The sequence below is a fragment of the Micropterus salmoides genome, unplaced genomic scaffold, assembly GCF_014851395.1.
Source record: "Micropterus salmoides isolate LMB-PRFRI ecotype aquatic unplaced genomic scaffold, ASM1485139v1 Ms_hic_scaffold_10, whole genome shotgun sequence".
NCBI lineage: Eukaryota > Metazoa > Chordata > Actinopteri > Centrarchiformes > Centrarchidae > Micropterus > Micropterus salmoides.
Window position 1 is genome coordinate 13,440,524 of NW_024040041.1, and position 27,054 is coordinate 13,467,577.

The following is a 27,054-nucleotide window of genomic DNA, read 5'->3' on the forward strand; positions in this document are numbered from 1 at the left end:
ATTTGAATTAAATTGAATCAGAATAATTCATGCCAGATGCAGTTTGAATGGATGAAATGTTTTGGAGCATATAAAGTAAGCACAGAAATAAATACCCTGTGAGTAACTTCTGTTTTTGATAAAATTTTCTTTTGTAAAGAAGGGAAAAATGAGACCAAGAAAACAAATGTTGGATTTCATAAGTAATTTATTCTGACCTTTCCCATGACCACTATAGGACGGAAGTTATATTAGTGCATATTTTAAGGTATTCCAAGGTGATTTTTAAAAAGTGTCTGAGATACATATTGCTCTCATTCAATGTTTTTTTCAGTATTCAGAGTGATTAGGTTTACACAAAACACTGGTGAATATCAGAAAGAAAATACATATCTTCTCCCTGAGGGAAATAAAAATACAACCCAGTATGAATTGCCTTTATCATCAGTGTATGGCCAATTACTTGGAGCAAATTTCAGTGGTTTGAGTAAGACATAAAGCAAAAGTGAAAAAAAATCATGGCTCAGAATAAAATGCAATTTCAAAGAAATGGTCACTGTTCCTCTTGAAACATCAAACTGAAATGTAAGTTCACTATTTAGTCATTTACAATCGGATGTGTGCTATTGAGTGCATCATATCATTCCGGAAATTAAAACTCACTTGAGCACTAGTTAACACAAAGATTGCATACAACATGTTAAATACCAAACAATAAATTAGGTTCATAAATTAATTAATAAAAAACATCTTGAAGCAACAGCCGTAATAATTTAAATAAAGAAAATTGAGCTGCTCAACAATCTCATTCATAGACAACCTCACTAAAAATGGCTACTCAGTTTTATTCCAGTGTTAACACTTGACCACCCTGTTCATCTCTGTCAAGCAGCATTAACAGTCCAACTTATGACAAGGCAACAGATGTTTCACAACCTGAATAAACAGACGGACACAGTGTTTCCTACAAGTCAAACACAGACGAGGGTACCAGTGCATATCATTAACACCCACGTTACCAGTGGGCTGTCTGCTCTAGGAATAAAATCCACCTATGGGGTGCGATTTGGGTTTTAAGGCCCATGTAAAAACATGCAGGAGGTTCCTTAACATTTGCAAAGTAATATTTATGCCAGTTTCGTGTCCCAGGTAATTGAACATATTTCCTATTTAAATAATGTACACATTTTGTTTTCTTGTAAACAAAAGCATCTTTCATCTCCAGACGACTCCTACTTCAGTCACAAATCAATCAATCAGTCATCAACCCCTACATTTCTGCAGTGACGTCCAAAGACATTTAATGAAATAACTAAACTACCAAGCTATTGCTATCAGGGATCTCTCTCTCATTCTGCTAGCATCCAACAAAAAATGAATATACATGAAGTCACTCTCCCACGTCTTCTGTTTTCACATTATTAGTCCTTATACACAGTTTGCTGTCCGTGCCCTCTTTCATCGTGCATTATATGCCGCCTTACGTGGATCCGTCTTACTCGTCTGTCACCGCCCACAGCGCCCTCTTCCTCTGATTGGCCCGTTCCCAGTGAGCCTCTTGAATCTAAAAGGTGTAGTCCTCCTGGACCGGATCCTCTGCCAGTCTCATAAATGAGGATATTGAGGGTTTCTTCAAAGATTCGAGCCTCAGGAAACTCAACCTAAAAAACAAAGACGATCAAGTTTTGGTGGTGAGTGGGTCACAATTTATTGATTTATTTGGAACGTGTTGTGTGTTGAGTTCAGTCGAGTACACAACAGCATGGGACGCACAGTCATGACAGAGGACACTGGAAATGGAAACTTTGATTAACATTTGTCATATTTTTCCTGCTCAGCAATGCTTCTCAGCTACGGGGAAGCTGCTCACTACGTCACCGCACCACATCGCAATCATTCACTTAAGAACAGCTGTATGACTTACAGGTACTCTGTAAAAGGTAAATGTAATGTGAATAACAGTAAAATCTGGAGAACATATCCTCTAAACTTTTTAATTTGAGATGGTTTGCAGAATTTTAAACTGTTCAGTTTTAGACTTGGTATTTTTTGGTGTGCTATATTAGTTAATATAATACTGTTCCCACCCTAATCAAATCACCACTTCTATTCTAAATACTTAAAACAAATTGATTTGCCATCACAAAGTAACCTACTCTGAACACAACAATGCCATCAACAGCTTAAAGGCGTAGTTCCACACTTATTCGCCTTCTGGGAATAAGGAGAATACACTTATTCGCCCTCTGGTGGAAAGTTAGATGGAGGAAATTGACACCACTAGGCATCTCTCTGTTAAATATAAGGCTACAAACAGCAGCCGGTTAGCTTAGCCTAGCATAAAGAAACCAGGAGAAACAGCTAGCCTTGCTCTGTCCCAGGTTTGTGTTAATTAGTGATCTTTAGAGGTTCTGGTGGGAAGACTTTTTTTTAACCTTTGGACAGATTCAGGCTAGATCTGTTCCCCATTTTTGTGCTTAGCTAAGGTAACTGACAGCTGTCTAACTCACTATCAGAGAGCGAATGACCATATTTCCCAGAATGACAAACTACCCGGACTTAATGTTGATATTAATTCGTGCTTACTTTGGTCTGCTTCTTCTCTGTGGCATAGACAATGGAAGTGCAGCATACTTCAGCAATCTTGCGGCCTTCACCGTAGAAAGACCAACAGCAGATCTCATCCCCAAGCACATCTTTGACAAACAGGACACGGCCATTGAATCGTAGCACAAGTTTGTCAAACAGTTCAATGTTCTTCAGCAGGTTATCATCAGAGTTGCTGGTCACAGGGAGAGACAAAGAGCAAGTAATGAGAAGATAAGTAAGCGCTTTCCACTCAAAAACTGAAGCTAAAAAATTAAGGTAAAGTGAACATGTGAGTTTTTGTGGCGGCGTGTTTTCCTGGTGTGCACAGTCAGACGTCATCTTTACCTGGTGTAAGAGTATTTGTTGTTTCCTCTGTTGTTCTGCAGTTTTACTACCGGCTGTAGAGACAAGAAACACAAAAAAATCCAGGCAATTCTGTAGTGTATAAGTACATAACTGTCTTTATAAATTGTGAGTCCATACAAAAAGAACCAACTCCAAATTCCTTTAAGAGTTACATTTCTGAATTAAATAATTTCTGACATTGTTAACAAAAAAACCCCACAACAGACTACAGTTCATGGCTCACACTTCTAAATCTCTTCAAACCATCTATTATTGTTTCAATTCTGTACAGAGAAGCAGTCAAACCCTTGATACGCAGAGGTACACTGGAATTAGGGTTTCACAGCTGCTACTGTATTATACACGTTTGTCAGTGGTCCATTTAATTGAGATAAAATTAAATGTACCTTTCTACAAGTAGCAATCATCTTCTGTTCTTCTTTGGCGGAGGTAATCATGGGGATGCGACACACACTTTCAAACACATCCTTTTGTTTCTGCCGGCAAATAAAGAAAGTACATTTAAATATATCCGCAACTAATTAACCATCTAAGTGGATAAGAAATAATAAATTCATAATTTATGTGAAATACCCATCATAAGACACACAGGTCTAAAGTCATTAAGTTCCTTGTTAAGTCAGACGAATAGCTAAAACCTGGAAATCTTTGTATTTGTGAAGGTGTGACCAGTAGATTTGGTTTTACATAATACCTGACCGAGACAACAATCAATCATACTGAAATCCATTAACTAAGTGCTGATCAGCTCATCCATCCATTATGCTTTACATCTGCATTTGTGTATGTTTGCAGGCGCTCTTGTAGACAAACAAAACCAACAAAAATTGTAAAAGTATCATCTGTTTACCTGCATGGCACTGAGGCAGTGCTGGATGAGTCCCTGTACCCGATAGTACTGAGCCTCTTTCAGAACCTCCTCCAGTTCCCTGTGGTCCTCCGGAAGCGGTACTGAGCCATCTCGTAGGAAGTTCAAAACCAGTCCAAAATGTCGGCCGGACCTATCCAAAACAACCCAACCTGGGAACGCAGCAAAAATTATTTTTTGAGTCATTTGCATTCCTTTGTAATCTTTTTGGGGTATGTCACTATCTGCCAAGGATGTGGTTCTGGCCTTACAGCTAACAAACTTTGAGCTCAAAATCTTTAAATAATTAATGTGGGTATGGTCTTTAGAATTTGCTTACGGTAACAATACTCATATCCTTTCTGAGTCAGCATTTCTTGCTGAGACATTTGAAAAGGCAAAATGGTAATTTACAAAAACTCTCTGGACTCACACTCAGCCTAAGCTCAGATACTTACAACATCAGAGTGTTAAAAGCCAGAAAAACTTATTCTGTTCTTCGCCCTGTGCTGGTGATACACTATGAAACACTGACAGCTGGAATAGACACACCTTTCCCATACAAATGATTTTAGTTGTAATAACAACCAGTAGAGACAATCCTGTAGTGTGAGAGAGTGAAACATCTTCCCTGCCAACTTCATTACAGTATTTTATACGTTTGATCTCTTACAGCACAAAACTGGGTGACACCACACGTGTGAGACTTTCTGTCCCAAGTTCACAAACATGGATCACAATGTAGAGCCAGTAAAAAGGTTTGTGCTCGACCAGAGAGAGACATTCACTCACCTTCTGAGTCTATGGTAACCTCTGTTCCTCCGTTGCATATGCTCCTCAACATGCTGTCTTCCTTGCTTAACGTCTGGACGGTCGTGTAATGCAGAGAACCACCAACATTTAATTTAACATATTTGCTCCCCAGTAGGCCGCGACTTCCGAGCTCATCAGTGTTGTGGAAGGCAGGCTGGGAAACAGCAGACTGGGCAGAGTCAGCAGCATTACTGCCAGCTGAAGCCTCAGCAGACATGGGGCTGAGGAGTCACTTCCTGACTGTAGAAAAAAGAACACGATGGCTTGTTTATAGCACAGGTTTCGATCAGAACAATTCTTTATTATGAAAATAGTCAATAGTTCAGGCGTCTCTGAACTACTGACTATTTGCATAATAAAGCAGCACAGACACCAGATGTAGAACCACACCCTGCATGAAATATTAAAATTGCTAGAAGCTGGAGTGAGGTACTAAGATAAATGCAGTTAAATTCTGGGATATTCATGCATGCAGTATGTCAATAGTCCTCATGTGTATCCAAACATATCCAGCTTGTATGAAGGCTACATACTAATGAAACAGCTGGTGTAAGTGACACCAAAACTACAACAGAAAAAGCCTTGAGAACAATGCTGGAGCAGGAAATTGAGAGGCTACAACATTTTAGCTTCTAAGGTTAGAAGATCTAAACAGCCCTGTTTGTTGTCATCCCAGATACTTCTGGATTAATTAACTTACTAAAGAAGCGTCTTAATAAAAATTCTGATTCTTCAAACACAGCCACTGTGTCCAGTACTTGTTAAAAACTGGACAAAACACATAAGGATGTGAAAATACCCCAAATGGACACCAAATGAGGATTTTCTTTCCAAAGTGTAAACAATTAACAGAAACAAAGCCTTACTCATTATTTGTAAAGTGCATCAGTTTCCTACCGAGCTTCCCCCCCCCACACTTCATCTCAGCGGGATAAGTAACGTGAAGCATTGTTTCAAAACAGCGCTTGAATGTAATAAGTCATCCTACATTAGCACGTAGACCGTCCTGTCAAGTGACTGAGGCGTGTGTGGTGTCAGCTACCACCAAAGTTAGGTGTTTATCTAAACGTTACATAATGTTAGCAACAACTAGGCTGGCTACAAACACAATTCAGTTACCGTTAGTTCACACATGATAGCACTGGCTGAGATCAGCTTGGTTAAGATGCTAACTTGTAACAGGCTAATAAAATCTGAACTATATTAGTTAGCTTAAAACAAATTGTACTTACCACACTGAACATGCAAGGGAGCTGCAAGAGTGAACCTAGCTAAGCCAAGGTGGCTAAAAGTGTGAGCGTTAATCAGCCTGCAATCGATAATAAGCTAGCTGGCTAATATGAACAGCCCAAACGACACAAATGAATTTACAACGCAGCTAACGTTTGACAACTCATGTTAATCGCAGTCAGCTTCACGTTAGCTAAATCAAAGTGGCTAAAAACAGCCAGACTGTTTAGCTCCGCTTTAAGCTAACAGTGCTCTTTCTGTTTGTAGATCGCTTCTTGGGTGAAAAATCAGAAATAAGCCATCAAAAAAAGCAAACTGCTAAATTAAGAAGAGCCAATTCCATTGTTGGACATAAAGATGATCAACTGATGCTAATAGGAGAAGCTAAATAGGTCAATCGGAAACGAAACTACACCACACCGTCTTCCGCTGCTTTCTTCTTCTACGTCTTCATCTACGTGTGACGCGATTTACTGCCACCTTATGGGTGACCACCAACACCTACACTACACAGGTGACTGTTGTCCAGAGAGCATGTTTTTTTTTGTTTTTACTGTAACAAAAAAATCCTTGGAGTTTATGTAGTTTGAACTAAACAGTAACCAGATAGTGTTTAGATGCTATACATTAACAACTCCAGACTCCTCACTGATAAGCTGCCCTGCAAAATAAATATTTTGTCCACCCAAAATATTAAAAACACTGCTCTCTCTTTTGGTTGTTTGTATGTTTAGCAGGCAGTGTGATATTGTGTTATTATAATGTCAGCCCCTAGTTGAGTTGAGCCATGTGTTTAGAGTCTACTGCTCTCCAGTGGTCACAATAACAAGGTACAAGGTAGATTTATTTATCATTTTATAACACAGCTATTGCACAGTAATATGAGTATATATCAATATGTACAAATCACATTAATCATGTGAGTGTTAACATAACGCTTTAATAAAAGTACTCTCTTCATTTGCGAAGATGACAGCGTACCTGAGTGTATTTAGAGTAATGAGTGTGTACTGCCATGTAGTGGTCACACCGAGGAACTGCAAAATTACATTCATCAAGGTAGCGTCAATGCAGACATGAGAGCATGCTAATACTTCCGGTAAATACTTTCAAAATAACGTGGCGAAAGCGAAGCAATCCCAAATCAATTTGCAGAAATTATGATGGAATGATGTTGTTCGTCATTCTCTGTTGACAACAACCAGTGGGACTAATACATACATACTGATTATTCTTATTCTTTAGGGTTATTAATATGGGTTTTCAAATCTAATATTTATTAATGGCCTGCTCATACTTCCGGTGAATACTTTCAAAATTAAATGACCAAATTAAAGCAATCAAAAACAAAAATAAATTATAATTATGTTGAATAAAATAAATTTGAGTGGGTGAAACTTGAAATATTGGTAAGCTGCGTTATATGCTCCCACTCTGTATTTGTATTTCCCGTTGCCCTCCTCAGGCGGTAGGGTAGCATCCTATGTCTAGTTTGCTATCTGTCCTTGTGTAACCTCTCCTCCTGGTGTGTAAATGTATTTGTTTTGGTATGTTGTTAGCATTTCTTATATATTAGTATTATATTTGTTTTGATGGGCTTGTTTGTTCACAATCTATCTGGTCTGAATACTGTTTTGTTTTGTTTTCTAGGCCTATATATTACGAGAAAGGATCACAGAAATTTTCCCCAAAGTAAAACATTACTTTAAATATATGTATCAATATAGTGTTTGTTTTGTGTATTAAAAATAAATGCTCGTTTCTCCAAGTTTTACACCATTCAACAGAGACTTTATTTCCAGTTCAGCAAATAATTTACTGCCTTCAAAAGAGTGTATTCATATATGAAGCAAAGAAATGCTACTGATGATAAGAGAAGAATTAAGTCTACAAAGCAACAGTCTCCAAGATCCTTCATTTCGTACAGTAAATGAGACTACATTCACTGTTCAAACAATCAGTTGTAAATAAATACATAATGCATCACAGCAAGCAGCCAAGTTTGTAATTTTTCATCAACATAGTGCATACAACATCAAATCTGATAACAATGATAACTGTCAATAACTATAATGATAATGGCAAGATTGAGCAGAAGCAATATAATTTACAATCAGTGCATGCTCTAAGCATAATGACATTCATGTCCTCACCTTTTCTTATATGTCATGTGACACTGGGTGACGATGCACTCCAGAAACAGCGAAGAATAAAATAAACACTGCCTTTGTAAACAGTATTGCAACAACAGATGAAACACTTAGGGACATTAAATTATTTATATTTTGGCACTGAATTTTCATTACATATATAATGAAAATATATAACCTCCCGCCACCTTGTGTAAGTGAATATATGAGGCTTATATATATAATTTAGTATACATATCAACCTCAATCAATATTAAGTCATATTTACATTCAATTTGTGTGTACGTGTTACACAGAGCGAGAGAAAGACAAAGTGAGGAAGAAAGAAAATTACTGTGTTGACTTTTTCTCATGATTGAAATTAAAGTATTCTTCCCCTTTGTTGTATCGCTTTGGAAAATATAACATGAGCCACTCTAAAATTAAAGAAAAAACATTCAGTGGACTTACTGTATTTACTGCTCATGACTGTAACTTGTGATAGTTACAAATAAAGTATTGCCAAGTTCTCAAATGTTTTGGCCTCATAATAAATAAATAAATAAATCCCTTCATGTTTTCCCCCCTCTCCTGTTCTTTTGCCTCCCACACTGCTATATTTCTTTGTTGTTAATTTCTTACCCTTTATAAGGCACCAGTCCTAATGATACAGAAAGTTGGACCGTGAAGTAGGACCCGCGTTTGGCAGACCACCATATCAGTGCAACAAATCAAAATAAATCACTTCCACAATTGATAAACCAGAGATACAGTCATGTTAGAACATTGAGATAATTTAAAAGGAATGAAAAAAGGGGAGTGAGGCCTTATAATACTAAGGAAATTTGTTTTCCAAAAGAATTTAATCTTTCTGTGGTTTTTAATTCTTACCAAGACATTTTCTCCTTTAAATGGACACTTCATACTCCCGTGTATCCTGTGGTCAAAGTAAGAAATCAATCAGTAAAATATAATTTAAGACTCTGAAATGACAACATATTCTAAGGAATCAGGTCTCAATTAAAACAAATGTGAAGTTCAGGAAAGTTTAAAGAATCTGCTTTTCACTTACCCCTGCCTCATAAAGAGGATTGTTGAAATCGGACTCAACTGTAATGGGACTGTAGGAGTGCGTGTGAGAAAGAGACTTCCAGAAGAGCGGCTTCCACTCTAATCTGCATATGCTGTAAGTGAGAAAATAAAATGACATATAACCACACGAACAAAGACTGCAGTGTGGACATTATTGTGAACTGAGGCGAAGAAAAGCAAAAGCAGTGTTACAACCGCAGAGATAGGTAACTTGCACAAATTTATCAAGGATTAACTTTTGGTTACCCAGGGTACTTACTTTGTATAATACATGTAAATTCCTCCAATCAGGAGGATGACCAGGATAATTGGCAGAATTATCGCCAAAGCAATGTTCTCACTCAGGATCTGATGGGACGGCTCGAAAGACTGGGACACTGTGAAAATAGACAAAAAGTCCATTATTATTACATCTATTGGCACATACATTTTATTTGCTGAAACTTAATAGTATAACTTTTACTAATCATTTTACTTTTTTTTTTTTTATAAATTTGTCTGCATTAATTGCATTATATCTTTTGTGAAGTACATTAAAATGTTTTGTTGTTTACTTTTGTAGCAGCTATCACAGGTTCATCTGAAATAACACCACTAGATGGCGCCAGAGCAATGATTTAAAATCCTACACGCAATGTGTTTATACACATCACAAATAGTAGAATAGAAAAGAAATTACCTTCTAATTTGTGATCATCCAAAAGCTCCTCATATGCCACTGTGTGAAATGAAGATAAGAGAGAAACTAATGATTACAAATTACACCTGAAATACACCTTCAGGATCCTCCTCATCATATTTTATGCTGATCTATATAATGAAAGTATTATAATAGGTTCCGTTCCTCGATTGAAAATTGTTCTCAAAGAAGGTCTAGACCACTATACATGAATATGATAGCCTTTACCTTTGCAAAAGGGTGGCGGGCTGTTCCACTGAGAGGGATGGCCGGGAACACAGCTGATAATGACCTCACCGATAAGTTCGTAGCCCTCATAACAGAAGAAACGCAGAGTTTCTCCTGCCTGGTAGCTGTGCTTGTACAAGGTTTGGTAACCATTGTCAGGGACACCAGGGTTTGGGCAGGGATCATATTTTACTGTTCAGAGCACACAAAAACACACAGAGAGGACAGTTATGAATTTGCATCAAAATCTGACAAAATCTGCAAAAAAGTGCAGGAAAAGGACTTACAGACACACTTTGGGCTGCGGTCACTCCATTTTGGGGTGCCAGTGTCTCGTCCATGGCAGGAGATTTGGCTGGGACCTTCCAGTTGATAACCCTGGTTACAAGAGAAACGAACGACTGTCCCAACTGCAAAACCAGCTTCTGGGCGCACTGAGCGCGCACCATTTACCACCTCTCCTGGATCAGGACACTGCTGGACTGTGGGGAACAAAGTGGGACACATATGATAGCATTTAACTACTTCATCCTGCCATTGGAATTCATTCAAAATAGTTCAATACAAAGAACAGAGAAACAATAGCCACCACTGGGGCAACACAGGTGAGCTCATGGGAAACATGGGGAAACAGGTAGCATAGCTCTATCCAAACGAGGGCTGTCCCTGGCTAAAGATAGTCAAATCTGAATTATTAAGTCTTTCCCATAGTCAACTGATTGTCGAATCACGTGTGTGAATATGTGTGTGTGTATATGGGGAGGGTTTACACACTAGGGGAAGAGTAACAATGTTGGATTTATTCACGGACATCATCATATGCTGTATTTTATATGAAGAAAACTGGTAGTTCTATGTAAAATCAGACTTTGAGTACCCCCATACAACCAAATGGTATGATCCTCATCGCATAACGCCGAAGAAACCTCCTACTAGCACCTCTAAAGCTCACTTATTAACATTTTATATCTAGTTTGTTTAACTCTTAACTCGACATTTTGCCTTTTTACTGGGACTTGTGTGCCAGACTTTTTCTTGGAGTCTTCACTAATTTTCTGGCAACTGTTAACTGCGAGAAAATAGTCCGGCAAAAAAACCTGCATAAAACCACAACCTGTCAATTTTACACTTCAGTTTTTGTATGAATGAAACAAATGATTTATAACATGTTAATGAGCTTTGGAGGTGCTGGTAGGAGGATGAACTGTTTCCCCTTTTCCATTCTTTCTGCTAGATGAGATGGCGCTGACTATAGCTGCCTCGGTGTTCGGTGCGCTTTGTTTTGTTTTGTTTTGTTTTTGTGTGTTAATTCAGTTTTCAGCTGTGATTCCCGGTGCTCTTTCACCAGGGAGGAGCTCATGAACATCAGGGGAACAACTCCAGCGGATTTAATTCCCACTTTTCACCAAAAGAGCCGGGTCGCTCGTGCGTCTTCGCCGGCGGGGACTCCGCACACCGCTACCGGCAATATTTCTCTCCAACGTACGCTCACTGTGCAACAAACTGGACAAACATGAGCTTCTGGTGGGGAAAACCAGAGACTTTTATTCATCTTCTGTTCTGTGCTTCACGGAGACGTGGCTGTGTGAGCTGATGCCGGACTTCGCGCTGCAGCTGGCTGGCTTCCAACTGTACAGAGCGGACAGCGACACAGAACTCTGCGGCAAAACAAAAGGTGGAGGTGTCTGTTTTTATATTAACAATGGCTGGTGTACCGACGTGACAGTGATTCAGCAGCACTGTTCTCCTAATCTGGAATTTCTTATCATTAACTGTAAACCGTTTTACTCCCCCCGTGAGTTTGCTTCATTCACTCTGGTCGGGGTTTACATCTCGCCGCACGCCAACGTTCAGGACGCACAGAGCATGCTGGCCGACCGGATACTGTTTGTGGAGCAGAAAAACCCGAACTCCCTTCTTATTGTTCTCGGTGACTTTAACAGGGGAAATCTCAGCCAAGAACTCCCCAAATACAGACAGTTTATAAAGTGTCCAACCAGAGAGGAGAACACTTTGGATCACTGCTACACCACAGTTAGCAGTGCCTATCACGCGTCACACGCGCTCCACTGGGACACTCTGATCACGTGATGGTGCATCTGATTCCTGCAACAGGCAAAAACTAAAGCTCTGTAAATCTATAGTGAGGACATCAAAGAAGTGGACTAGTGAAGCTGTTGAGGACCTCCAGGCATGTTTGGACTGCACTGACTGGGATGTTTTCAAGAATGCTATCAACAATCTGGATGAGTGTACAGAGGCAGTGACGTCCTACATCAGCTTCTGTGAGGACAGCTGCATTCCAACACGGACCAGGGTGAGTTATAACAATGACAAACCCTGGTTCACAGCTGAACTCAGACAGCTAAGGTTGGAAAAGGAGGAGGCATTTAGGAGTGGGGACACAGCGTTAATGTACAGCTTTAGCAAGGAGGTGCGACGCCACTTCTGTCTGGAGGGGGTTCAGACAGATCACAAACTATAAACCCAAAGTCCTCCACTCCATAAACGATTCTTGCCTGGCAAATGAGCTGAACCAGTTCTACTGCCGCTTTGAGAATCAATCAGACACCATCCCCTGTGACTCCTCCGCTCAGCTTCAGCCTCAGTCCACCACATCTTCCCCTCCCTCCTCAGAGCTGGCCAGCTCCACCCCCTCCCCTCCTCTCTCCATCACAGAGAGGGAAGTCAACGGTCTTTTCAGGAGGCAGAAACCCCGCAAAGCAGCTGGGCCGGACTCTGTCTCCCCATCCACCCTGAAGCACTGTGCTGATCAGCTGTGTTCACAGACATTTTTAACACCTCATTTCAGTCATGCCATGTGCCAGCCTGCTTCAAAGCCTCCACCATCATCCCTGTCCCCAAGAAACCAAGGACCACTGGACTAAACGACTACAGACCCGTCGCCCTGACCTCTGTGGTTATGAAGTCCTTTGAACGCCTTGTGTTGTCCCACCTAAAATCCATCACAGACCCACTCCTGGACCCCCTACAGTTCGCCTACAGAGCCAACAGGTCTGTAGATGATGCAGTAAACATGGCCCTTCATTACATCCTCCAGCACCTGGACTCCCCAGGAACCTACGCCAGGATCCTGTTTGTGGATTTCAGCTCTGCTTTCAACACATCATCCCGGACCTGCTGCAGGACAAGCTCTCTTAGCTGAACGTGCCTGACTCCACCTGCGGGTGGATCACTGACTTCCTGACGGACAGGAAGCAGCATGTGAAGCTGGGAAAACATGTCTCTGACTCCAGGACCATCAGCACCGGTTCCCCTCAAGGCTGCGTTCTTTCCCCCCTTCTCTTCTCCCAGTACACCAACACCTGCACCTCCAGTCTCCAGTCTGTCAAGCTCCTGAAGTTTGCGGACGACACCACCCTCATTGGGCTCATCTCAGGTGGGGATGAGTCTGCCTACAGGTGGGAGATCGACCATCTGGTGTCCTGGTGCAGCCAGAACAGTCTGGAGCTCAACGCTCTGAAGACCGTGGAGATGGTCGTGGACTTCAGAAAGAGCCCAGCCGCACCCTTCCCCATCATCCTGTGTGACTCCCCAGTCACGGCTGTGGACTCCTTCAACTTCCTGGACACCATCATCTCCCAGGACCTCAAGTCACCTCCCTCACCAAGAAGGCCCAGCAGAGGATATATTTCCTGCGGCAGCTGAAGAAGTTCAGCCTGCCAAAGACAATGATGGTGCACTTCTACACCGCCATCATTGAGTCCATCCTCACCTCCTCCATCACCATCCGGTACGCTGCTGCCACTGCCAGGGACAAGGGCCGGCTGCAGCACATCATTCGCTCTGCAGAGAAGGTGATTGGCTGCAATCTTTTCTTCTGGACCTGTACTCCTCGAGGACTCTGAGGCGAGCAGGAAAGATTGCAGCTGAACTCTACCACCACGGACACAAACTGTTTCAGACTCTCCCCTCTGGCAGGAGGCTGCGGTCCATCAGGACCAAAACCTCTCGCCACAAAAACAGTTTCTTCCCGTCTGCAACTAGCCTCATTAACGAGGCCCGGGTCCCCCACTGACACTCTCCCCTTGGAAACGATACAAATGTCTCTGCACATGTAAATACTGTTTAATCTCGTGTCGGGCACAGACCTGGCACGTTGCATATATTTGTTGTTGATCGTTGATCTTTTTTGTTGTATATTTTTATGTTGTCAGATTATATATTTATATGTACACAATATTCTCTTCCGTTACATTACTTCTGCACGGCACAGACCCAGAATAATGCACGTGTATATATCTGCAATGTTGTTCTTCAGTTCCATATTCATATATTTCCACATTTATTTATGTTGACTGTATGTTTGTCTACGTGTAGCACCTTATCTCCACAGCAAATTCCTCGTATGTGTAAAACACTACTTGGCAATAAAGCTCCTTCTGATTCTGATTCTAAGCTAAGCCAACTGCCTGCTGGTTGGCTACAAATTTATTTTACAGATATGAGTGTGGTGTTGATGTTGTCATCAAACTCTTAATAAGAAAGGGAATAGCGTATTAGCTGAAGTGTCAAACTAGTCCTTTAAAATGAGCTTAATATAAAGAACAGCGGAGCCATAACATCACGTATGATAAGTACATTGACTTTTTTTGGACCAAGTTAAAACCTTCTATGAAACTTGGATGTGCTTTGTTTATACTGATACTGATGACTTTGTTTATACATACTGATATAGTGATACTGGTCCTTCATTAAGGTTTCTGTGTGGAGTCTTTAAACTATGTCCCCGTACTTGTCTCACCTTTAACACATGTAGGTGGACTGCTGCTCCAGGACAGGTCCCACTGGCATGTGATGATGTCAGAGCCACTGATGTCATATCCCGGTTGGCACTGATAGGTCAGCACGCTGCCCCTCACAGGGGAGGAGTGGGACGAGCTGATCCAGCCAAACTCAATCTGAGGAAGGGTAGGGCAGGTGTCGTTTGGCTCCACCTCTGCACAACACAAGAGAGCGACGAAAGAAATTAAAAAAGGTTGTTCATGTTCTCTTCTTCAGTAGTGGCAGACCTCACTTGTCCTGAGATGAGCTTTTACTCAGGCCTACTGTAGATTTCAAATAGAAAAATGTGGAAGTTTAAGATTTTTACATTTTGAGCCATGAAACCAGTTACTTAAGGAGTGTACTCACCACGATAATGAATGAGAAAACCCTGACTCAGGATGAAACTGGAATCCTCTGGATCACTCTGAAACTGAATGGTGACCTCTGACCCCCCAGACACAACCTGGAAACGCTCTCTGGACCCCAGGTATTGCCCGATCACATGGGACATGAGGTCACGTCCGTCGAAAACGGTCAGCACATCAGTGTGGCGGATATTCAAACTTTTAAGTAAGGAAAGATAAGAATACAAAAGAAAAGTGAGGTTTCACTTCAGAGAGATTCTGTTTCTGAAGACGAGCCGTCCACCCACCTAACGCATTTCATTAGACAGAGAGGAAAAGCAGGAGAGGCAGAAGGTTATATATAGCTGCAACATTGTCTTTCTTTCTCTTTCATCTGCTGTTTTACTTAATGAGGTACAATTTACATCGGTACAAAGGATGTTCAGTATTATCTATGTAAATACACATTTAGCACAAAGTTAAACTTGCTATTAGATGTTAGAGGAAAATAGAATAACATGAGTTGAAATTGTGTGTATGCAGTGCACTTATGAGTTGATTTCGACACCAGGAAGTTGGTTAGTATTATTATTATACTCCCACAAATACAATATCAGTGCCAGCCTAGATTTAGTTTTCCAGTGGTTTGATTGAGTGTGTGAACGATAAGGTTGGATCACAGGCTCTGTTTGTCTTTTTGCAATAACCGTCCTCCTACTTATGCACCTTTTAGGGCTCTGTGAGAATTTGAACTCAGCAAATTAAAAAATTAGAAGCACCATCTGTGAAGTAAAGGGATCATGTTACTATATATGCAGGGGTCCTGTGGTTTTGCTAATTTCTTTGACACAAATAAGACAATAATTAAATTATTCAATTTGCTGACCCCCACACACACATGCACGCACACGCACAGACTACGCAATACTCACATCTGGACATCCAGTTCAATGCGTTTCTCTTCGTTACCATGGATCTGCCATACACAGTCTATCCCCTTGGAGTAGCTCTGGGGCCAATCAGGAGACAGGATGGTACCTGAGGACTCGGTCAACTCCCCTCCGCACAGAGCTTACAGAGCAAAAGAAAGGAAGAAAAATTGAGGTGACGACGTGGACTGGGAGACAGAGAGGGTGATGAAAAGGGGTGATGAAATAACAACAGAAATGGGAAAAACAAAAAGCAACTGGAGGAAAATGAAATATTAATGAAGGGAAAGAAAATACATATAGACAGAGTGAAATGTTCAAGAAGAGGTGATTTCTGAAGGCATATAGAGAGGAGAGATGTGCTGAATAGCATTTGGCATCATAAGCAACAGCTTACGTAAAACGTACATCCATGTTCTTTCTAATTGTTTCTAATTAAACAGTAGTTACCTTATTTGTAGCCTGCCTTTCATTATTCCGCAGCTATTAGGCAGATCAATTAAATAATGTGAAGACTGATCCCTTTGACACTAATACCTCATTACTTCACATTAAACACAGCAACCTGTGACCATCGCAGGAAAACAATACAGATAGCTATGAAACTCCAGGGTGCAAGCTGCAATTACAGGAGCCAAATGCAACACTTCTATTCTATTAAAACTGAGCTGTGAAACTGTGAAACCACTCACACAAACATGCAGACACACACACAAGTGGTCACTGGTATTGTGGGGCAAATCCAGGATTGTTCACAGCGGCATGTGATGGAATCAGACATGAAGATAATTCGATCCTACAAACCATGGCAATGTTTTAACCGCAACATTTGTCGAATATATTCCAGCGAGAACGTAACGAGCAAATATGGGCAGATTCACACCACCAGGGTTGAATACATGAAACCAGCTTTGCTCTGAGAGCAACTCCATTTGGGAGAGCGCCATAAAATATTACCAATCACACATGCAAGTGCTCCCAACCACCGGCTGATCCCTCATTTTTTAAGCAGTTGAACAGTTTCCACTGTGAGAAAGACAGCCCTCTGCCATGCATGGATGCAAGACATAACCAGGAAAACTGCAACCTCTTCGTCATGTGAGAGATATCACACCATCCTCCTCCCAATCTCGTCACTGTGTATGAACTGCTTGAGCTTTTCTGCAAGCAGAAATACCATACAGCATATGGCTTTCAGAATATCTTTTTCGCTGATTGAAACTATAGCACCTGTGTTTTCAGCCAGTCCCTGACCCGGTGCAACGTCTCTGCCAGTTTTATATCTGCCACAGTCTCTCTGTTGCTCTCAGTTTTCACAGCATGCCAGCAGATCAACAGCTGACACAGTCAGTGTGGCTGTAGTCTTCATGCTACAACATCTTGATGCTCCCAGCTCAACACAATTCACTTTGAATATTAATGAATCAAATTACTTTCTCACTTCGTGCAAGAAGTCAAACACAAAACTCCATGTGTTTGGAAATATGGATTAGTAGAACATTTAGTAATGAAGTTCAGAAACAACAGAAGGAAGGACAAGGAATATGAAAGTTTGTAATTCCAATTAGAGAAATAAAATTGAAAAAAAATTGAAAATCAGATTTCATAAACTGTTTGCATGATGGCTGACATACTACTTGATTCGCTTATTCAAAATAAGTGAAGCACAATCCTGAAACTTACCTCTGCACACAGGTTCGCTGTCATTCCAGTGGGGATTGCTGGGGTCGACACACTCAATCGTCCCCGAACCTTGTTCCATGACAAAACCTGGAGAGCAGGTGAAGGCAACGGTGGTGCCCAGCTGATATGTGATGTCACTGCTGCTAAAATTTCCATGGGGCATGTAGGGCTCCCAGCAGTGTTCATCATCGAAAGCTAAAAAAAGACAAACATAAATTAGACACAGTGTGGGCCTGCATATACTGATCAGAAAAAGTATTTCCCTCTTCCCTTTATATATTTTGTATTCTAGCAGTTGTTCTCCTGCTTGACGAAATAAAGAAACCATGCCCATTTAATTGAGAAGGGTGCAGTGTAGCTTTTTACGTAAGGTGAATCTCAAACCCTCTTGGCTAGAAAAAGCCCAGGTGTAAGGCACTAAAAGCTTAAGCAGCGAGCATCTCCAAAGCTAAAATAATTCCTATTGAAACGTGGGCAGACTGTAAGAAGCACTTATGTGGCTCATTATGGCTCTCTTAAACACAAAAACAACCTACTGAAAAGAAAGGCTTGGTTTTCTAGAGGGCTGTAGCCCAGTGAACTCCATTACTATTATATAATGCATAACATATCAATTATTTAACCAAATTATCTTTAAATTATCAAGATTAGAAAGGTCAACCATGGAAGAGGCTTTTTGAAATTAAAATAAGCTGTGACACTTCACCTCAGAGGCCTTTGAATTGTTATAATTGGAGTCGGTTCTTGTAATTCTATAATTCTATAAACTATTATTATATGACATATCCAACTTCTTTTCAGGCAGAATGCAGACCCAGGTATTGAATATTATACAATAATAGGGTTAGAAAGATGTGCAGCTCTGCAGCTTCCCTAGTGTTTGCAGAATGTGGGAAGGACCCTGTGTGAGAAAAAAGAATGCAGGCTGAGTATCCGAAGTCTCTCTGCTCACCCTCGTAGCGCAGAGCCAGAAGCAGGGGGATGGAGGAAGAATCAGCTGTGAGCTCCAGGTACAGTGTGGCGCTCTCACTCAGCAACCCACGTTCTGGGACATCATCCAGGTCTGAGTCAAAGAGCGGTGGAGACAGAGAACTGTTTCCACTGCGCACTATTAACCTGAGAGGAACAAACCACAATGATGCCCGATGGTAAGCTCGAGAACAGAGGGAAATGTTATTATCAGTGTATGAATGTGCAGGGATAGCAAATTCAAAGTAATCATTATCAACAGGTCTGGTGTAAAATATACAACACTGGTGTTGAAAAAACATTTTGCTTTGGTCTAGCATACAGTAGCCGTTTTTCTGTACATTTGTGAAATCAAATCTTTCTTTTATAATGCTTCAGTGAAAGTTTTCATTAAGTTAAAAGTTTATGTTGCATTTTAGATATGATATGATGAATTGTTTTCTTTTTGCACTATTTATGATAATTACCTATAATGTCCGGCCATCAATAAAGGATGATGCAGGGTACTGTACAGTCTACCTAGCCTACCTGGGACTATTTGCATTAAGGGTAATGTATTAAGAGTTTTCATAGAAATAAGGATATAGGGAATAAAAGACAGGGATTTTTGTGGGGTTTTGTGTCTGTTGTCATATCATACATCTTTAGGGATGTGAAATGATCACTGGGTGCTTTAATAAATCAACAATGAGTTTTAGTTCAACATTAAAGAAATGTAGCAAAAAATACAGGGTCTGACTGACTCAGAGCTTCCCAACAATCTTTAAGAGGAAATTATGTTTTTGGAAAGATACCAAAACAAAAAATACAAACCTTATTTGTCACCACAGGACACTGGTAATGATGAGGTTGGCTATGTGCATTTTACAAAGATTCCGTGACACACAAACAAATGGAAACAAAAACTTACTTATCATCATCTTCATCCAGTGCAATCCTCTCAAAGTGTAGGTGGAGCCTGTGTCCCTCTTTGGCTTCTATTAACCAGTGGCAGCTCAGGTTATTGCCATTACTGTGGTTGCTGACAGATGGAGGGGGTGGAGACAGGATCCGGCCCACTGTTGCATTACGAATCCACCCTCCACATGACACAGCTAAGGAACAATAATATACAACATACTGCTTAAAAATCCACTGCCTTACCAATAACACTGCTACCAACAAGAGGCCAGTCTTGTAGCTGGTAAACTGAAATCTAAATCAGTTTACTGACCGACACATTGAGGCTCAGGGGTGCTCCAGTGTGGTTGTGTTGTGTTGACACAAGTAGCCACCTCATGGCCGCGAACCTGGAAACCTGGATCACAGTGGAAGTGTGCCTGACCTCCAGGATGGATGTCTGTCACGGTCACTCCGCCGCCCTCAGGAGACAGAGGGAATGGGCAGGACAGCAGAAAGGCTGTTGATACAACGGGAAGGAAATTATATTTATTTTGTAAAAAGGGAGATAAAAGGTTGGGGTGAAAGTTCAAAATATTTTTTCTCACATTCTGGGGAATTTCTAGCACCTCTGTCATCTTTACCATGCTGTCAAAACTCTTCTCATTCACAATTTTCATGTGTCACTATTTCTATAAAATAATAAAAGTATTGAAAATGCAGGTATTCAGGTTTGTATTCAAGCCACAGAACACTTTCTCTGTTGAACACTCTTTCATGCATAGATGAAAACATAAATCAGTAAAATAATCTTACTATAAAACAAGAAAATAGATACCAGTTCTAGTTATTTTATGAAACCGGAAGGTTTAATTTACCTTGATAGTGGAGGCTGAACATGCCATGGTTGCTCTGTCGGAGACTGCGATAGTGTATGTGCACCTGATTGGTTGTACTGCGAATCACCTGACCCTCCCTCATCAGAGTCTCGTTGGCTAAGAGCTCTGGCCCCAGACCTCCATACCCCATGATCGTCAGAGACTCTTTCTTAGAAAGGTTAACCTTCCTCACCTAGAGGGAAAAAGAGGAAATTATGACATGCAACCTGTTCTGGGATTTATTAGAGTGAAATTGTGACACACAGGCCTGACTATGTTTCAAAACTTGTATCCAATTTGACATATATCTGAGATCACATGAAATAAAAGATTTCATTAGATGTCGATGTCATAGAAAAAGTTTAATTTCTGTACTGTCTATACTCCTCTCAGTAATTAGAGTACGAGTACAGACGCCTACAGATTCAGTTCAGAGACAACATTGAAACAGAGTACAGAGGAATAGATTTACTTTATTCCATGCTATCCACTTGCTGCTGTAATGTTGAAATTTCTCACCTGTGAGACAAGTAAAGGCTGATCTTATCTTATCTTAAAATGTCTTTGAAAAAAAAGGTTAATATTTGTTAAAGGTTAATGTTTATGGAGGAGAAAATGCACATTACCTGAATTTCTACTCCATATCCTGCATACACAGTAATGCTGTAGGTGCATTCCAGAGGGGAAAAAGATGTTGATGATGATGCTGATGCTGATGATGATGCAGGATCTGGTGACTCGACAACATCCTCCATTGCTGACAAAGTTGCGTTGCATTGTACTGTGAAAAGGTGGAAAGGACAGGAGAAGAAAAAGTAAAAATGTGTGTAAAGAAATACATCTAATGCTTTTTAATTCACTCCATACAGAAAAGCATTAGCAACAGCATCACTCACATACAGTTTAAGTACCTTGCTCAAGGGCTTCGTGGCAGTTTCTGAGTGATTAAAGCTCATAGACTGCTATTTTTTCCCAACAGATATATTCACAGCCAGTCAAAGGAATTTTTGAATCAAGCTGCACTGTGCATGTCTCCCAGAGGACATGGGGGATGGTGACATACAGTATTTACATGGCAACAGACACACAGTGCACACTTGGTACAGTGGGAAATGACATGAGATTAGGAGGAATGCACGATCATTGACTGTGTTCATTAATGAAGACTACTCAAATCAGCTCTTCTCACACCCTTAAAAGCTTCACCCTCCCCACTACTTCGTACTGAGTTTTGTAATGGAGAGGAGACTCCAGATAATCATATTAAAAATAATAACAGTAATAGAAATAATTAAAACAACAACAATAACAACAAAAATAATACAATATTGTCTTTTGTTGATGGCAATATGTGTTTTAGGTGATTATTAGATTACGTTTGGCTACATTTCATGGCACAATGTCACTGCTATATCTTTTGCTATTGAAAACATTTCTTCAGGAAGCATAACACCTGGTGCTGCTTGCTCAAAATTTATTCAAGGCTCTGCATTGAATGCATGTGTAACAATTACATGGAAAGCTTCCTACATAGTAGAGGTTGCAGATGGGCCACACGTACCTCTCTAGCTGCTGTCAGATGAAGGGCAATGCTGTAGTGATTTAGTAAACTGAAAAGAAGACCTTGATCCTGCAAGCTATTGTGTCTGGCTGACACTGACAAGATTTATTACCATACAGGTTAAACTTTTGGCTGCCATAGCTGCTATTATCAAATTAAAGCTGTATTTCTGGTGTGCATATAAATGCACTTACTGACTGAGGAATGTATAAAAACTGACAATAATAACATGTAATACTTTTTAGTGATTTTTATTTGGGTGTCGATCCTTAGACGTACGTGACAAAAAAGCACAAAGCACAAGATTTCCCTGTGCTGTTGACCTCTTTCAAGAAGGTCAGTGGTGAAATATGCAAATCATAGTCATCCTTGACACCAAAATAGCTGTGCACAGCTAGATGGACAGTGACACACCCCCTACTGTGCAAATCACTGAGCTCCAGGAAAATCTCATCTACCAGGGCAAATCTTTGTGGTAAGACTATGATTGCAGTTGTAAAGGATATATGTAGTTCTATGAAGGTTTTAACAAGTAATAATAATAATAACATCCCGCCTTTACTGTAGTTTGGGTTGGTGCTTATATGAAAATATATGTGCATTGATACTGTGATGCTATGTTTTTATTAGGTTCACTGGCTTTAAGATGAATGACAAGCAAGGCCTATTATAATGTTTTTTCATTATATTACATTTCTAGACACATTTCTCTGTATAGAGAAAGAAGCAAAGATTTCTGAATGCTGGGGCCATTTTTATGCTAAGTGATTTGGCTGAACCACACTTGCTTTACTGTACCTGCCTGCTGTCTCCATATTGGTACTGCTGTTTAATGGGGGCCAGTCCCTAATCCTGGATGTTGTATACAAGAGCAAAACTCAAAGCCAGTGATCAATTAGTGGTATGTGTACCACAGGAACAATTACTTCTTCTACTTCATGGGAAGATTGTGGAGTAGTTAAAACTATGCTTGAAACAAATTTAAATTATAATTTGGTATAAAAATGTCTACATATTTGTCCAAAATATCCACATATTATTTGTGTGAGGCTTATCTCTAGTATGTTTGTTTTCACAATAACCATTATACTACCAACTACATAGTACAAGTATAATCACACTTTTTATCTCAGACAAGGGACAAGGAGCAACATTTCTGCCTCGTCATTGGTCTTGTGTAGCAGGGAACTATCTGAGTGCGATAATGAAAACCTGGCTTATCATCAGAAAGTGGCAGTATGGAGTTGTCAGTAACAGTATACCAATTACATTTAAATTGGCTAAAAGTAAGTCATTCCTACCAGTGAGTACTGGCTCAATTGAAGCACTGCCTTGGGTTAAGCTGTTATGTTGTGTGCTGGATTGCTACTCATTAAATCATTTTATTGGCCACATGACTGACTGAAACCACTGCTGTGCTTCAGTAGAATTAAATTACTGACCACCCTTTGTAATACAAATGGCATCTGGTGAAGTAAGGGCTTTACAGTCTAGATGGCAGACAATAAACTTAAACAAAATAAAAAGTGTTAGCTAGAAGCACCAATAAGTGGAAAGCAAGACCTTCTCAAAAACATTAAAGGAATATTTCAGCATTTTGGGCAGTTTTGATTGCTTGCAGAGAGTTAGATTGAAGTTGCTCTCATTTCTGTATGGTAAATACTGTATATAGCTGGGGCCAGCAGCTGGTTAGCATTAGCTTAGCATGGCGTAAACACAGGAAACAGTGTGAAACAGCTAGCCTGGCACTGTCCAAAGGTAAGCTCACTAATCAACAGACTATATCTTGTTTATATAATACTCTACAAAAACTGGTCCAGGCCAAGAAATAGTCCAGCACACAAATCCCCATTAAACGGTCATTTGTTGCTTTTACACTTTTACACAGATTAAACAACGTTACCTTTGGTCACTATGTGAAAACAATGTATAGATAGACACAATAGACAGAGAAAGTAGGTTGCAAACACATCTCACGGATCGATAATCTCATATGACATTTCTGTCCCCACATTTGGTGTAAGTCAGCTGACCCCCCCCCCCACCTGCAGTGAGAGCTGCACAGGCCAAAGGGAAGGCTGTAATGTTGCCTTTCAACAGTTAAGGTTTTTCAAGTTAATACTTCTCTTCTTATGATATTAGAACAATAGTGCAGTGCTATATAATAATAACTAAAATACAAACAGTATATATAGACTTTATTGTCAATATTTGTGAACAACAACACTAACATCAAATGTGTCACATGGCAGTAGTCACACTGCATGTACAAATTTCTTTCAGAAACGAGTCCAAGCCTCTCTTGTATTTTTCATATCTCACTGGTTACACAACATCAAAATCTTTTTTAAGTGATCTACTTCTCTTTATCTTCATACATCTTGTCCTTTGTGCCTCATATATATTTTTATTGAAGGTAATAAAAAAGAAATAGTTTACTTGAATTAAAATCAGCAGTGTGCTTCACAGAAAGAGCTATGGGAAAAGTAGTTATATGTACTAAAGTTCATGTGTTCATGGTTCTGTAGGCCACTTAAGAACAGGCCATAGAGATCCTGGACTCTCCAGATTTAATGACAAACCTGTTCACCCAACCCAGTCACCTTCCCTAACCTGTGCTGTATGTCTATGTCTTTTCAGTGCCAGCTGTCCTAACCATCATTTGTCAAAGAAGCAAATGTGTATGTAAGACATATTATATCTGGCTGTGGTAATCTCACAGCAGTGCAGGCCGGTAAACCAATCTGCTGTCTTGCTTTATAGTATGGAGGAGAGGTAGAAGAGAAGACTACTTTAAACAGGAAAGCAGGAGTGCACTACATCACCTTCATCCCCACGCAGTGTATGCACTCATTTCATGTTTAAACCATGACTCCTGAAATGTAGAAATACAAGAAGCACATTATTATAGCAGTAATAAAACCAGATTATAGACAAAAATGTCTGTACTTTAGACTGTTGTGTTCCAACGTTAGCAGTGAGCTAAAAATATAAAATCAATATGGATACTGAATATGTTACAGAATGTTACTGTACTTCTCATTATTAGCAGGTTAATGGTAAATGGCTGTAATTATATAGAAGGTAGCTATGTTAACTAAATAGCTAGCCTAAAAATGAGCATTAAGTCACTAAAGACATGTTATGTAACAATGTTTTCTAAAACATATTAAGTGGATGAACATCTTTTCCTTTACAAATAACTCACGTTGTACATTAACCTGTTGAAGTCTCATCATGAATATGACAAAATGTTTCACGTTACCTTGTCTGTCGAGATCTCCTTGTTACTCACTCTTTAAAGCAAGCCAGAAAAGGTGCGACAGGGACCAAAATGATTCTGAAGGAATTTGATGTTGAAATCTGAGCAGCTCTAAATCCACAGGTGAGTTTGTGAATGATTTGTTCAATCTATTTTCATTGCTTTTACTGAACCATCTCTTGCATCAACAAACAACAGAGACATGGGGGAAGCCAGGTGATCGCGTGCAAGTACCTGGCATGTGCATTGTGGTTATGGTGGTCGTGGTGATCAGAGTGGTGGTTGTCTCCTCCTCCATGGGCAGCGAGGACATGGTATTCCTTGATCCTGTCTGGCTGGCAGCGGAAGAGGAGCTTAAAGCTGTGGTGAGCAGCCCCGGTGATATGACTGTCGCTGTTGACTCGGTCTGTCCAAGCCCAGGCACAGCCTGCGTCGGGTTGGTGGTAGTACCTGCAGATTCCAGATTTCCAATGAGAAATCACGTCTCATCGTCCCGTAGCTACAATACCTAAGCCATAAAGGCCCGAGTTAGCATACCTGTGCCAGCGGAAGCCTCTCCTAAGTAGTCCTTACTCTGCAGGGCTGCATGGATCAGGTCACCCAGAGGGTAAGAGTCTGGGGTTGCTGTTGGTGGTGTATCAGGCTCAGGAGTCATAAAGCTCATACCTGAAATAGCCAGGTCTAATTACTGTTGTTGCAACAATTTGCAAACAAAATGAAAACAAACCTAGTTAGCAGGACATGGCATGCAAAACTGCCTAGACACATTAGAGAACACTTGCACATACAGTCCCCCCCCCCCCCCCCACCACACACACAGAGTTACCTGAAACTAGGTGGATCATGGTGGCAGACAGCATCACAGTAAGGCGTGTGAACCCCATGGCTTTGGATGAAACTGAATGACCTAGGAAGATTAAAATAAGCAGACTGATTAGCAATCTATTATGTGAAAATGTAATAAGAACAATTCCTGTATCTTGTAGTGTAATATAATTTCTGATTTGTAGCTTAAAATGACTGCTGTTCGCACCGAAATAGCCCATGTTGGCTGTGGTGGTAATGAATAGCAAAGTATTAGCAATATAGGCTAATTTAATATTCTCCCGCAATTCAGGTAGGCTACTCATCATATGTTTACATTACACAGGCCACAATGACTCGGATTAGAGGATCACTGCGATGTGATAACGTTACTGTAAAAGCTCAGCTCCAACAATCTGGAAAACATCCATTCGGGTCTAGGCAACGGGAACAGGTAGGCAACACATCGCACACGGTATAATGTTAAATCACCAGGCGTCCCCCTGCATTTTTTCACCCAAATCTGCAACAACATGCCCGAAAATGCGCTATTCCAAAATTCACCGATTGAGCCCACCCTCACCGCAGGTACGCTCTAAACCTTATTCTATTATCAGCTTGTTTATGGCAATTTGTCAAAAAGCACCTCCACTGTTATCTGAGGCGTTTCCTCGGTGAAATTACCAGCCCGGTGAGTGACAAAATGATGGGCAATACGAGGCGGCATCACTCGCACCTCCCCCGGCCCTCTTTGTGCGGAGGACGATTTTTGGCATCAGTCATCACTACCTCGAGACCGACAACCATCTCAGCAACGATGAAGGGTGGCTGCCGCTTACCTTTATCTCCCAGGCTTCGTCCTGTGTTCTGCTACTCTGACTGTATCCTGTTGCTTTAGGGCCCGAGAACACGGCGGGGTTTGTGCTGTTGAGATGCCCCTAGCTGGTTACCGTGTGGTTGACGCATTCGGCTATGGTGTGAGGGCATTTGTGTTGAAGCTTCAGG

The 27,054-nt window shown here is 40.6% G+C and overlaps 2 protein-coding genes across 4 annotated transcripts; both read right to left on the reverse strand.

Annotated features, from left to right (window-relative positions):
- Window positions 1-169: 169 nt before the first annotated feature.
- On the reverse strand, window positions 170-6,258 carry kctd13 (potassium channel tetramerization domain containing 13). Of its 3 annotated transcripts, none has more exons than XM_038697652.1 (7): window positions 5,827-6,258; window positions 4,574-4,834; window positions 3,785-3,954; window positions 3,321-3,410; window positions 2,914-2,966; window positions 2,566-2,761; window positions 170-1,640 (listed from the first exon to the last, which is right to left on the reverse strand). In XM_038697652.1, the coding sequence occupies exons 2-7, from the start codon at window positions 4,809-4,811 to the stop codon at window positions 1,401-1,403; spliced, it is 987 nt and encodes a 328-aa protein (XP_038553580.1). In that variant the 5' UTR covers window positions 4,812-4,834; window positions 5,827-6,258; the 3' UTR covers window positions 170-1,400. The 3 variants fall into 3 exon arrangements, with proteins under 3 accessions (XP_038553580.1, XP_038553598.1, XP_038553587.1); XM_038697670.1 differs by lacking the exon at window positions 5,827-6,258 and adding an exon at window positions 5,492-5,763; XM_038697659.1 differs by lacking the exon at window positions 5,827-6,258 and adding an exon at window positions 5,461-5,763.
- Window positions 6,259-7,593: 1,335 nt separating this feature from the next.
- On the reverse strand, window positions 7,594-27,039 carry sez6l2 (seizure related 6 homolog (mouse)-like 2). Its single transcript, XM_038697739.1, has 19 exons — window positions 26,889-27,039; window positions 26,072-26,152; window positions 25,783-25,911; window positions 25,480-25,695; window positions 21,049-21,203; window positions 20,423-20,615; window positions 19,879-20,064; window positions 19,576-19,759; window positions 18,649-18,812; window positions 17,697-17,891; window positions 16,017-16,155; window positions 15,107-15,303; window positions 14,718-14,912; window positions 10,240-10,434; window positions 9,953-10,144; window positions 9,725-9,763; window positions 9,305-9,422; window positions 9,026-9,137; window positions 7,594-8,890 (listed from the first exon to the last, which is right to left on the reverse strand). Exons 2-19 carry the CDS (start codon window positions 26,127-26,129, stop codon window positions 8,861-8,863), a joined length of 2,697 nt encoding a protein of 898 aa, XP_038553667.1. The 5' UTR covers window positions 26,130-26,152; window positions 26,889-27,039; the 3' UTR covers window positions 7,594-8,860.
- Between the last annotated feature and the right edge of the window lie 15 nt (window positions 27,040-27,054).

Coding starts and splice junctions, on each gene's coding strand:
- kctd13 (XM_038697652.1), bottom strand. CDS start 4,811: ATGTCTGCTGAGGCTTCAGCTGGCAGTAATGCTGCTGACTCTGCCCAG. Junction 3,411..3,784: donor ACTGCCTCAGTGCCATGCAG/GTAAACAGATGA, acceptor ATTTGCCGGCAG/AAACAAAAGGATGTGTTTGA. Junction 2,967..3,320: donor TGATTGCTACTTGTAGAAAG/GTACATTTAATT, acceptor TTGTCTCTACAG/CCGGTAGTAAAACTGCAGAA.
- sez6l2 (XM_038697739.1), bottom strand. CDS start 26,129: ATGGGGTTCACACGCCTTACTGTGATGCTGTCTGCCACCATGATCCAC. Junction 20,065..20,422: donor GTTCAGCCTCCACTATCAAG/GTAAATTAAACC, acceptor TTGTATCAACAG/CCTTTCTGCTGTCCTGCCCA. Junction 10,145..10,239: donor CCGCAGCCCAAAGTGTGTCT/GTAAGTCCTTTT, acceptor TGCTCTGAACAG/TAAAATATGATCCCTGCCCA.